The sequence below is a fragment of the Humulus lupulus genome, chromosome 5, assembly GCF_963169125.1.
Source record: "Humulus lupulus chromosome 5, drHumLupu1.1, whole genome shotgun sequence".
NCBI lineage: Eukaryota > Viridiplantae > Streptophyta > Magnoliopsida > Rosales > Cannabaceae > Humulus > Humulus lupulus.
The window spans coordinates 218213514-218225694 of record NC_084797.1 but is presented as its reverse complement, the minus strand read 5'-3'; the positions used below and the strand labels follow the sequence as shown (position 1 = coordinate 218225694).

Genomic DNA, 12181 nt, shown 5'->3' with positions numbered 1-12181 from the left:
TGGTATAGAGGTCATATAGCCTATCGGATAGGGCATTAAGGATATGACCCCTACAAAGAAGGTTGTCCTCTTCTCTCTTCCTTCTTTTCTCCACCTCCTCGGGAGTGTCTTTGTCGGATGGCTCGGCTAGGGGTGCCAAGGATGACTCAAGGATGTAGGCTATCTTGAGTGTTGTCAAAAGAAATTTTACCTTTTCTTGCCACCTAGTGAAATTGGATCCATCAAACCTATCCAACCTCACTAGGTCTTGGTTCATGATCTTGATGGTCTCCCCTTCCATTGAAACAAAGAGGGTTAAGCTTTTGAATGTTAGGAAAATATGTTTTATTGCTCAATGGAAATATGGAAAACCAAAATACAACTCTATGCAAAAAATACAATGGACAAGATGATTGATTAAAAGAATATTACAACTCAATTGCTCAAAATACAAGTAAATAGAAAGATGTAGAAGAAAAAGATTACAAACTCAATACTATAATAATATAAGTAAAAAGGAAGAACAAGAGGAGCAAAAGAATGAAAACACAAACAAACTCTCACACTACCAAAGTGTAGAGTAGTGGGGATCACCAACTTGAACAAGGTTTAAAACCTTTGTCCAAAAGCTTATTTCCCCCTAACTCGAGCACTAAGGGATCTCTCACAGATTTTTGGAAATGCTTTCTGGAATAATCAAGCCTCAAGGTGTATTTTCCAGCCAAGTTCTTTGTGGATGAAAAATGGTGTGTCATACAAGTGAGCATTAGGCTCCTATTTATAGAGTTTGAGATACCCCTTTGAATTTCAAATTCCACCAACCCCATGGCTGTTACCAATGTTTAATTGGATGTTTATGGAATTAAAATGGAGATTTGGGAGTTATTTGGGATGTTAGAACCGTTCAATTTGGAAAAAACTGAAAATTCACATAGGCTGTCAGCCTCTCTGGCCGCGGCCAGAATCATCAGTGGCCACGGCCACTGGCCTCTGTCCCCCAGGCCGTGGCCGGGGAAAGACAGTGGCCGCGGCCATAGCCTTTTTTAGCCAAAAATGTGATTTTTCCAAAACGTCCCAAATCATTTCCCACATGATTTTGTAACCTCCAAACACATATTGAGAGTTAAAAACATGTCTCCAACAGTCATATATCATCATGACCTTGTGAAATCCAATCTCAAATGTGTAACATATAATATACACATTATTGGGTAATATTTGGGAGTTACAAATTTGTAAGTGATTTTGTAACTCTAAAATATGTCACATTTGGGCACACACATGTGTCTAATTTTTGTGACTCTCAATAATATGTTACAAGGTGTGACAAATCACATTTTGTCACATTAATTAATCTAATATTATATTATATGAAATAATATAACAGTAACTTTTATACTGTAATGACCCATTTTGGATTGTAAATAACTTTGTAAACACTTTTATGGGCCCATGTACAATTTAACGTTTTAAATAAAAAAATATATCAATTCCTTTTGACTGAGATTTTTACCCTGGCCTATTAATAACTCCTAGATGCGCGTTTATGACCTAATGACTCGTTTAGCGAGTTAAGCACTATTTAAAGTACACAGTGTGATTGTCTTGGGCTAACTAGGGCGTTACAGTGGTATTTCGTTAACAGTGGAATTAATTGGGAATTATAAGTGTAATTGGAGGTTTAATGGGATTAGACTGTCTAATGACCCTTTTGCCCTTGAGGGGCTTTGAGAGGAAAGTTGTGAAGTGGAGGATTTTGGACCATTAGATTGATATATACCCAACTTGAGTTGATTAACTCAAAAAGGGAAACACTTACTCTCACTCACTTTCTCTCTCCCGTTTCTCTCTTTCTCTCCGTTGTGTGTGTGTGCTCATTAAGGTTTGAAGAAAACTTGTGAATTCAAGCTTAGGAGTAAAGCTTGGTGGATTTGGAGCTTGCCTTGGGAGTCTAGAAGCTGTGAAGCTTGGGGAGAATAGTAGGAATTCAAATTCTCTAAGCTCAATCCAATCTTTAAAGTCTGTATGTTTTGTTTTTGAGTATTCTTGAAGAATTTCTGAGTTTTGGTTTTTGAGTATGTTTTAGTGGGTTTTGAGGGTTGTACTTTGTATTTCTGTGTTGATGGGACCATTTAGATGGTTAATTCTTGTTGAGACTGTGTTTTGGAATGCGATTTTAGAAATCATTGGTTTTATGGGTTTCCAGGGTAGCGCTTCAGCACTTAGTTTGAGCGCTGCGGCCCACCTGAACATCTTCAAGGCTGGGGTTTTCCTCGGAACACCTTAGTGTCGCGGCTCAAAATGTGAGAAAATTATTGGTGGGTTCTCTACCCAGTTTGGCGTCGCGACGCAAATTGCCTAAGAATTCAGACTGACACCTCGGTCTAGTGTGGGGCAGCGGCGCAACTGGGCGGTGCCACGGCTCAAAAAGGGAAATTTGGAAGATGTGGCTTAGGGTTTTGGATACTCGAATCAAAAGGCTTGAGAATGATTCTACTTCCTGGTTTAGTAGAATTCAAGGCCCCAGAGGCTAGGACTTGGTTCGGAAGCCTTATTGGTTCAATTTTTTATTAATATTCCTTATTATGGTTGTGACTAGGGTGTACCTCTAGGATCGAGAGGAAATGATCACACTCAGGGTTGCCGTACCTAGTTTGCTAAATACTTGAGGTAAGAAAAGTGCACCTGGACTGAGATTAGGGCTTGAGCCCCGGTTATGGAACATGGTTATAACAATGCTTGAATTGTTTGATTAAACATGATTGAATTGCACTTTACATATCTGTATTAAGTGATAAATGCTTATTTTTTTGTATCTGATTGAAAAGCTCAACTTATAAGTCGTGATCAGTAATAGCGTGTGGAACGCAGGCCGTTATGGCTGGGCCAACCCGGAAGCGTGATATACGCTTGCACGGCTCTATAGCTGCTTGGAACATAGAGTGTCGTTCACACTTTGGAATGCCCCAAAATTCCTAATAAGGTTTAGGACCTTGATTAGGAGGTCGGGAGGGCCATAACTGATTTATTATGTTATTAAATGATCAGATGCATGTTTAGGTGTATTAAATATGCATGTGAACCAATTTCTGATTAATTGGGTGATTTTCATATTTTGGCCATTTCGGACATATTTGGCATATATGTGATATGTGTGTGCTAAGAACCTTTCCTCCTGGGAAGGGTTACGCTTGCCAAGTGTCAACCAGAGAGACACTTAGGACCACAGACACCTGACTGACACCCAGTGGCTGTAGAGATCGTGCTGCTGGGTCCATACAAGCGGTAAAAATGATGTCTCACAAAGCCACCTGACATGGGAAAATGTGCTACTACCACTCTAACAAGTACCAGAACAAACTTTTCCCAATAAAGCAGTGGGCTTGACATCCCTGTATTGGACCTGCCAAAAATCCAATGGGGCCCACTGACTATTAATGGAAGGAAAATCTTCATTTATAGATAACTAATCCTATTATGGAAAGGATCGTTGTAATTAGCTCCCATTAATAACTTTAATCCCCTCGGTTGCCTATAAATAGGGCTAGGACATCACTTGTAAAATGATCTTGACTTTCAGTGTATGCAAAAACGTTGTCTGGATTCTAAGAGAACTAAAACTTTGCAAGTTCTTCATCCTCAATACAATTGACTCGTGGACTAGGGCTAATTAATAGCCTGAATCATGTAAAAAAACCTTGTGTTTGATCTTCTTCTTATTTAAGTTTCAGATTAATTTTGATGAAAAAGTCAGTCAACAATACCCATTTAAGTAAAAACTAATTAATAATTAGTAGAACATGTCAAATTTATTGTATAGATATTAATAAACAAAAATACTTAGAGAGATATAGCTACAATGTATATATAATATTGGAAATATACTAAATTATTTAGAAATCTTAATAGTACATACATGTATTTATATATAATATTGTCATGTTAAAATTCTAAAATATTTTTCCCTCAATGTAAAATCTATGTATGAATATGTTGTTTGTAACACAACCTATGAGCAATATTAAGATAATTATTAATAAATAGAGGTATATTTCTTGAGACGAAATCTAGAAATATTATAACTTATTACAATGTGGAGTTTGTTCTTAAATATAACTGGTCAAGGTGAAGTTGGAGGGATTCCAACAGCTGGAGGGAGTCCAGCAAACCACTATACTAGCGGGAGTTTAGTTGCTTGAAGATCTTCACTAAAAATAGGGAGTTGGTTATATGTTGCTTGATTCAATTCAAAAGAGAGTGTTGAGTTATTTTTCTGTATAAATGCTTGTAATAACTCTAAGGGCCAGTTTGGTACAGCTTTTAGAAAAGCTAGAAGCTGCTTTCTGAAAAAGTTGTGCAATAAAAGTGTTTTGTAAACAGTCATAAATCAGTTTATTGAATAATTTATGCAGAAGCTACAGCTAAAAGCTAAAGCGGACACAACCCAACTTTTAACTTTTTCTAAAAACTTCTTTTTGAAAAAACTAAAATAAATGTGTTTTTTTATCTAAATATATATACTTATTTATTATATATTAATCCAAATTAAAATATTTAAAATAAATTAATAAAAGAGTAAATATCATTTTAGACTATGTTTTGCAAAAGTTACCGATCGGACTCTTTGTTTTGTTAAATGGCCGTTTGGACCCTGTGTGTTTACAAAATAAAACAAAATAGTACCTTATACCCCATTTTGGTAAAAAAAATATTCAAATATAATCTTTCATTCTTAGCTTCTCGACCACTTTTCTTGCTTCTCTGAACCATCGCATCACTAACGACATGAGAATTTATCTTATAATTGAAAAATTTTTGACCAAAATTAGGTATAAGGTACTCTTTTGTTCTATTTTACAAAACGCAAGATCCGAATTGTCATTTAACAAAGTACAGAGGCTGATCGGTAACTTTTGCAAAACAAAGGGTCCAAAATGGTATTTACCCTTAATATAATAATAACATAAACAATACTTAAATTTTAAATATTTTTATTTTGTTCATTTTAAAATATTTTTTATTTTAGTAATTTTATATTAATAAATCACATTAATATAAAGATATTTTTTTAAAAAAATGTTTAATATAAATTTTATTATACACTATAATATTATTTTTGCATCTCATATTATTTTTAATTTACAATTTATCAAATATATAATTAAAAACATAAAAAGTAAGAGTTTCACATAACTTAAATTTTATATATTTGGATTATATCATGACGAGATTATTATACTAATATCATCATAATTAGAATTTTAGCATCGACTAGTTATAATATATATACAATTATATGTGTATAATATATAATATAACATTTTCTTTGATGATCACTTTATTAGTGTCTTATCGAAAACATATTTTAATTGTAACATATTTAAAGAAGTACAATATTTATATTGAAATTTCTTTAGTATGTGTGCATTTATTTAATAAAATATAATAAATATAACATCTATTTTGATCTTTATTTAACACCACTTTAATCATATAGTTTACTAAACTTTTGCTATAATTTCATTAGGCTATGAGAAATCATAGCTGAACCATGTAAAATGATTGTGTAATTTTTTTATTTTTTATTTTTTTGCACTATGATTTTTGTTGAATCAAGTGTGTAATTGGTAAGAGTAAGTAATCAACTTTCAATGAATATATAAGATTTAATCCAATATAGATTAATATTTTTGGGAGGTTTTACTCTAATAATAAGAACTATGAATGAAGACTTGTATCAGCCCCGGCAAATCAACACGGAAACTAGCGTAACAACTCAATAAATTAGAAAACAAGTAGCCTTGTCGAAAAATCTCAGAACTTTCCTTCCATAACAACTTTCTATTGTAAAATTTGACGCCGTTTTCATAAGAACAAGCTATATAAATAATTGTTAAAAAAATGACATTTTTTATATTAATAACATGACATATAAGTAACGACGAGAAGATTATCAACTAAAGTGTATTAGTCCATCCAAAATGCTTGACTTCGTAAATCTCTTTATTGGCCACACTTCACTATTATTGAATATTCAACTTTCCGAATTTAACCGGCCGCCTGAGACCGTTGTATATAAAGCAGTGGGATGAAAGAAATGTTTGTTTAGCATAAATTTTCAGTCTGTCATTTTTGGTTTATAATTGGCTTGAAAGAAATGTTTGTTTAGCTTAGATTCATCTGAGATCAACCCTTTTATATTACTTCGTACTTATCTGGTTTTGAGAAGAAGAGACACAATGGATTTCCCACTACTTGCTACTCCATTGCTACTTTTACTATGCCTTATCTTTGTTCTGCATGACCACACAACCACAACAATGGTGGAGGCCAAGACTAACAATGTTCGTTTCTATATATATTTCATAAATAAATCATTTTTGAACTAGTCTTTCATCTGGGTTTCATATAAACTGTTCAAATTTTCATTTTATGAGGCAGGTTCACATTGTTTATATGGGAGAAAAACAGCACGTGGATCCTGATTTTGTCACTGATTCACATCTTAACTTGCTTGCCAAAATAGTTGGAAGGTGCATATATAGTGTGTGTGTATATATATATATACACGTAGATACACAGATTTTTTTTTTTAAAAAAAAGAATAAGAAGGAAAACAACAAATTATGCGTAGAATGGTTTTGTTTAATTTATGTTAATTGTTTGGGTATCTTATGTTGTAGTAAAGAGAGGGCTTCGGAATTGATGGTATACAGTTACAGACATGGCTTCTCTGGTTTTGCAGCTAAGCTCACTGAGTCTCAGGCTCAAGATATTGCTGGTAAGTTTTTTATGTCTCTGCCAGTAATTGATGAAATATTAAAACCCAATTAGTCACCCACATTTCCAGTCCATAGAATATACATATACATATATATAGATATATATTTGACAAAATATGTATGAATATGCTTACGTATGCAAGAATGTAATAATATATGGTGAACTTCAGAGTTGCCGGGTGTTGTTCGAGTCATACCAAATAGCCTCCACAGGCTGCAAACAACGAGGACTTGGGATTCTCTTGACCTCACTACTCAAGCTCCTTCTAATCTTCTTCACAAAAGCAACAATGGCGATGGAGTTATTATAGGCATATTCGACACAGGTTTCTTTTTTTTCTTTCCTGTTATATTTACTTTCCTCTTCTTTCTTCTCATGCTTCGTACAACAATGGCCGCTTAATCAATCAACCCCACAAACACAGGAATATGGCCAGAGTCTAAATCCTTCAGCGAAAATGGGCTTGGCCCAGTTCCGTCTCGCTGGAAAGGGGTCTGCGAGTCCGGCGAAAGCTTCGATCCCACAAAGCACTGCAACCAAAAAATCATCGGAGCTCGGTGGTTTGTAAAAGGGTTCTTGGCCGAGTACGGTAAGCCCCTAAACGCATCAGGGGAGATCGAGTACTTGTCCGCAAGAGACGCAAATGGGCACGGCACGCACACGGCCAGTACGGCCGCCGGTTCGTTTGTGGGTAATGTCAGCTACAAAGGCCTTGCCAACGGCACGGCACGCGGCGGTGCTTCGAACGCACGCGTGGCCGTATACAAGGTGTGTTGGAACTTCCAAGGCGGGCAGTGTTCGTCGGCGGATATACTTAAGGCGTTTGATAAAGCCATACACGACGGAGTCGATGTGTTGTCGCTCTCGATTGGGTTTCAGATTCCTATGTTTTCGGATGTGGATGAACGAAACGGCATCGCAACGGGGTCGTTTCATGCTGTGGCGAGGGGGATTAGTGTAGTTTGTGCAGCTGGGAACAGCGGGCCTTCAGCTCAGACTGTTCAGAACACTGCTCCTTGGATTTTGACCGTGGCGGCAAGCTCCATAGATCGAGAGTTTCTTACTTCTATTACTCTAGGAAACAATAAAACTTTAACGGTACTTTTTTTTATTTATTTAGTTGGGGTTTAGGTGATTGTCCTGAATAGTAAAATGAATATGTCTACATGGTAATTGCAGGGAAAGGCTATCTATGACGGGAGGGGGGTCGGTCTGACTGGCTTGTTATATCCAGAGTCAAACGGGCTTGATCCTACTGCATCAGGGTAGCTAATTATGCCACAATAATGAAGTTTAAAAACTTGAGAAAAAGTTTGATTTGTAGTCGAAGTAAGCATGGTTTGATGTACCCTTTTACAGAGTTTGTGAAGCTCTTCAACTAAATCAGACCAATGTTGCTGGACAAGTGGTGCTCTGCTTCACCTCAATGACTCGACCAGTTACTATAATGAGTGCTGCGGCCGCTGTGAAAGCTGCCGGTGGAGTTGGTCTTATTGTAGCCAAGCATCCAACGAGTGGCTTATACCCATGTCCTGGTGATTTCCCTTGTATTGAAGTTGATTATGAGGTTGGCACCAAAATTCTCTTTTACATTCGGTCTACCAGGTTAGATGATCGATATTATCATCCTTGTTTCTTTGTGTTTTGTTCTTTTAAGAAAAAAAAGAAAGTAATTTTTGTTTTCTTTTCACACAGAATCCCTCTTGCTAAGTTGAGCCCTTCTAAAACAGTTGTCGGAAGACCTTTATCAGCTCAAGTGGCCCAATTTTCATCAAGGGGACCTAACTCCATTGAACCTGCAATCCTCAAGGTATGACATTTATTATACTTCTTATTTTCTTCTTTATTTGGTCTTAATGCAGTTGTTAAATGATATGAATCTGTTGAACCGATCAAAAGTTTATTAAATTTTGAGTTGAAGGGCTTTCATTGTTCATGAAGTTAACTAAGTGGGGTTAAAGAGAGCTCAACACAAAGTGTTGGGTCTCTTACTGCTGTTGTAATGTTATTATGTGTGTAACAGCCAGATATAACTGCGCCTGGTGTGAACGTCTTAGCTGCAACTTCTCCTCATGACCGATTTGCGGATGGGGAATTCGTCATGCACTCAGGAACTTCCATGTCAACTCCTCACATTTCAGGCATTGTAGCTCTTCTGAAAGCACTGCATCCCACTTGGTCTCCTGCTGCCATTAAATCAGCACTTGTCACAACTGGTACTTCCCATTTCCAATTTCATTTCTCGAAAGAATCTTTCATACACAAAAGATGTTGAAAGACTCAATGATGATGATTTTAATGCAGCATGGAGGACTAGTCCATCTGGTTCACCAATATTTGCAAAAGGGTCGCCCCCAAAACTGGCTGATCCATTCGACTATGGAGGAGGCATTGTAAATCCAAATGCAGCAGCTGACCCTGGACTAGTGTACGACATGGACATGGCTGACTGCATTCATTATCTCTGTGCAATGCATTACAACAACTCTGTTATATCTCAGCTCACAGGGAATGTGACAAATTGTCCAATTCGAAAACTGTCTGTTCTAGATGTTAACTTACCTTCTATTATCATACCAAGCATTAGGAGTACTTCCATTACAGTAACACGAACAGTCACAAATGTTGGAGCTCAAAACTCCACTTATAGACCAACAATTGAGCCTCCATCTGGTATAGTTGTCTCAGTAAGACCTGATGTCTTGACATTCAACTCTACGGTTAAGAAGGTCTCCTTCAAGGTCACATTCTCCACAACTCTCCAAATGAATACTCAGTACTTGTTTGGGAGCTTAACTTGGTCTGATAGAGTGCATTTTGTGAGGATTCCTTTGGCTGTGAGAACAGAGATGTTTCAACCTTATGGTGACGAGTATTAAGGCTACTTATTTATAGGGATAATATTATATATAATTAATCTCATGGGTACCAAGCCATGAGGGCCACCCACTACACTGAAGGTGTGGTGGTTTATTGTGAAAAAATTGATAATACTAATCTGCCGGTCAATAAATTTGCCATTATTCCATGGTGTAAATAAAACTTTCTGAGGGGAGTTTATTTTAATTTCTTAATAAAATTTCTCTGATCCGGTTCTATTTATTTATATTGTATGTTCTTTAGTAGTTATATACACATATATATTAATTTTTGGAAATAAATAGGTATCATTTAGTTTGGTACCTATTATGGTATTGTACTAATAAATAACCCTGTAATATCTTTATTTGAGCATAGAGTAATGGTAAACTAGAGTTAAGACATTGAAGTTAAATTCCAAATGGTAATTTAATTAAAGGTTAACAACAAAAACTAATCACCAGTTATATTTTGGCTAAATTAGATAATACATCTGACCTTTTTTAAAAAAAATTATAACAAACATTTATTAAATTACAGACACTATCAACTACATGTGATGTGAATGGTGAAGGTAGCACTAAATGGATTTGTATGTGGTTCAAACTTTGGGGCTGCTTTACTATGATTAAGATAGAAATATTTTCTCAAGTTGTCAATGTCTTGAAGAAAAAATGTGTGGTATGAGGGGCCATATTAGATGGAAAATTGAGCCATGATTCAAGCGCAAAATTTGACCATTCTACAATGGTGTCAAAATATAACACGGAAATTCTTCTAAGTTTGCGTGTGTATAGATTCTAGACAAAAAATAAAGATAAGAAGGCAATCAATATAAAAATGAGAACCTGTCAAAGAAGACATGGTTTCAGTAGAAAGTTCCCACTAATAAAAAAAAAAGACTGAAGTAACAGTGATTAATTTGGACCCTGGCGAAACTGATCAAAGAGTGAACTTAAACCCATTTGATCTGATCTGAGATCAACCCTCTCATCTGTGTTTGTGAAACAGATACCACACAATATGAATGTCCCACTTACCTCCATGCTCATTTTAGCTTGGCTTGTCTTTGTTCTAATTGGCCAGAGAATGGCAACAATGGTGGCGGCTAAGACCAATAATGTTCGTTTTTACATCCATATCTTCTTCCATGAAACTAGTCTTCAATGTCAACTTCAAATGTACATAAAATCAAGATTTTCATCAGTTCAATTTTCGTTTCAGATTCACATCGTCTATCTGGGTGAAAAGAAGCACCATGATCCTGATTTGATCACGGATTGTCATCATGATTTGCTTGCCAAAATAGTTGGAAGGTAAATACATGCATTCAAATACATAAATATATACATCGAATAGTTACAATATAAAAACTTATGAATGAGTAGAACGGTTTTGGATGTCTAATGGGGCAGTAAAGAGAAGGCGGTAGAATTGATGGTGTACAGCTACAGACATGGTTTTTCTGGTTTTGCTGCGAAGCTCACAGAGTCTCAGGCTCAAGATATTGCTGGCAACTCTTATCATTATGCCAATAATTCATATAATATTGAAACCCAATTAGTCTAACACAGTTCCATTACTCCATTATTCATATAGTATATATGTATATACGTAGTAGTTTTAAATGATTATTGGTCTAATTTCAAGCTTCCTGGAGTTGTTGCTGTCATTCCAAATAGTCTGCACAGGCTGCAAACAACTAGGAGCTGGGATTTCCTTGGCCTCTCCTCTCAAGTACCTTCCAATCTTGTTCATAAGGGCAAAAATGGCGATGGAGTTATTATAGGCATAGTCGACACAGGTTTATTATTAGCTCTCTTTCTCTCTATCTTTGTGATTTGGCTATTTTCCTTGATCTTAATTATGTGAAGGAGAAAGTAAACCACATTCTTACTTGAAATATAAATTATGACCGTTTATCTCAGTTTTGATCAAAATTAATGAATAATTAGCGGCAAAACAATCTCATATTTACATTCTTATACACTTAAATTGCAATTCTTTTTATTTCGTTTGTTGTGGTTATTAACTATCAACGAAGATACACATATCCATAATTTATTGGGTCACTTATTAAATATCAATCTCATGTCATGTCATAAAAAAATAATTTAAATTAATAAAAATTCTAAAAAATATATATATATATGTAAAAATAAAAAAAATAATTTTTATTTAAAATATAAAAAAAAAAAATAACATTAAACTCTTTTTCTTCTTCTCTTCTTCTTCTCACCGAAATTTGAGATGAACACCCAAGTTGAAACCCAAAATTTTACAAATCTTACATCAATAAACAACATATTAACCCAAAATTTACAATCAGACAATAATTATTACAACAAATTAACACCAAAAACTCAGATTTTAACTCCTACGTACACATGAAACCTAGATTTCAACGAAAACTCAGACCCATGAAATGAAACTTGGATTTCGTTGCCTAGTTCCTTATCCTCTCACCCAGCCCAGATCTGTCGTCAAATCACCAAACCCGAGAACCTGAGCATCAGCCCACGACCCTTCAAAACCCTAACCCATGAACCTCAACCTAGCC

General features: G+C 35.5%; 2 protein-coding genes across 5 annotated transcripts; both read left to right on the top strand.

Moving 5' to 3' along the window:
* The first annotated feature begins 6031 nt into the window (after positions 1–6031).
* On the top strand, positions 6032–9868 carry LOC133778180 (subtilisin-like protease SBT3.8). 3 transcript variants are annotated; one of them, XM_062218044.1, is made up of 10 exons: positions 6043–6323; positions 6421–6512; positions 6663–6760; positions 6932–7087; positions 7187–7860; positions 7942–8027; positions 8122–8367; positions 8458–8572; positions 8786–8978; positions 9067–9868. In XM_062218044.1, the coding sequence occupies exons 1-10, from the start codon at positions 6219–6221 to the stop codon at positions 9639–9641; spliced, it is 2340 nt and encodes a 779-aa protein (XP_062074028.1). In that variant the 5' UTR covers positions 6043–6218; the 3' UTR covers positions 9642–9868. The 3 variants fall into 3 exon arrangements, with proteins under 3 accessions (XP_062074027.1, XP_062074028.1, XP_062074029.1); XM_062218043.1 differs by having other exon boundaries at positions 6032–6323; positions 8122–8572; XM_062218045.1 differs by lacking the exon at positions 6421–6512 and having other exon boundaries at positions 6049–6323.
* Positions 9869–10403: 535 nt separating this feature from the next.
* On the top strand, positions 10404–11548 carry LOC133778185 (subtilisin-like protease SBT3.3). 2 transcript variants are annotated; one of them, XM_062218049.1, is made up of 3 exons: positions 10404–10743; positions 10846–10937; positions 11272–11548. In XM_062218049.1, exons 1-3 carry the CDS (start codon positions 10645–10647, stop codon positions 11408–11410), a joined length of 330 nt encoding a protein of 109 aa, XP_062074033.1. In that variant the 5' UTR covers positions 10404–10644; the 3' UTR covers positions 11411–11548. The 2 variants fall into 2 exon arrangements, with proteins under 2 accessions (XP_062074033.1, XP_062074032.1); XM_062218048.1 differs by having other exon boundaries at positions 10435–10743; positions 11037–11548.
* The last annotated feature ends 633 nt before the right edge of the window (positions 11549–12181 follow it).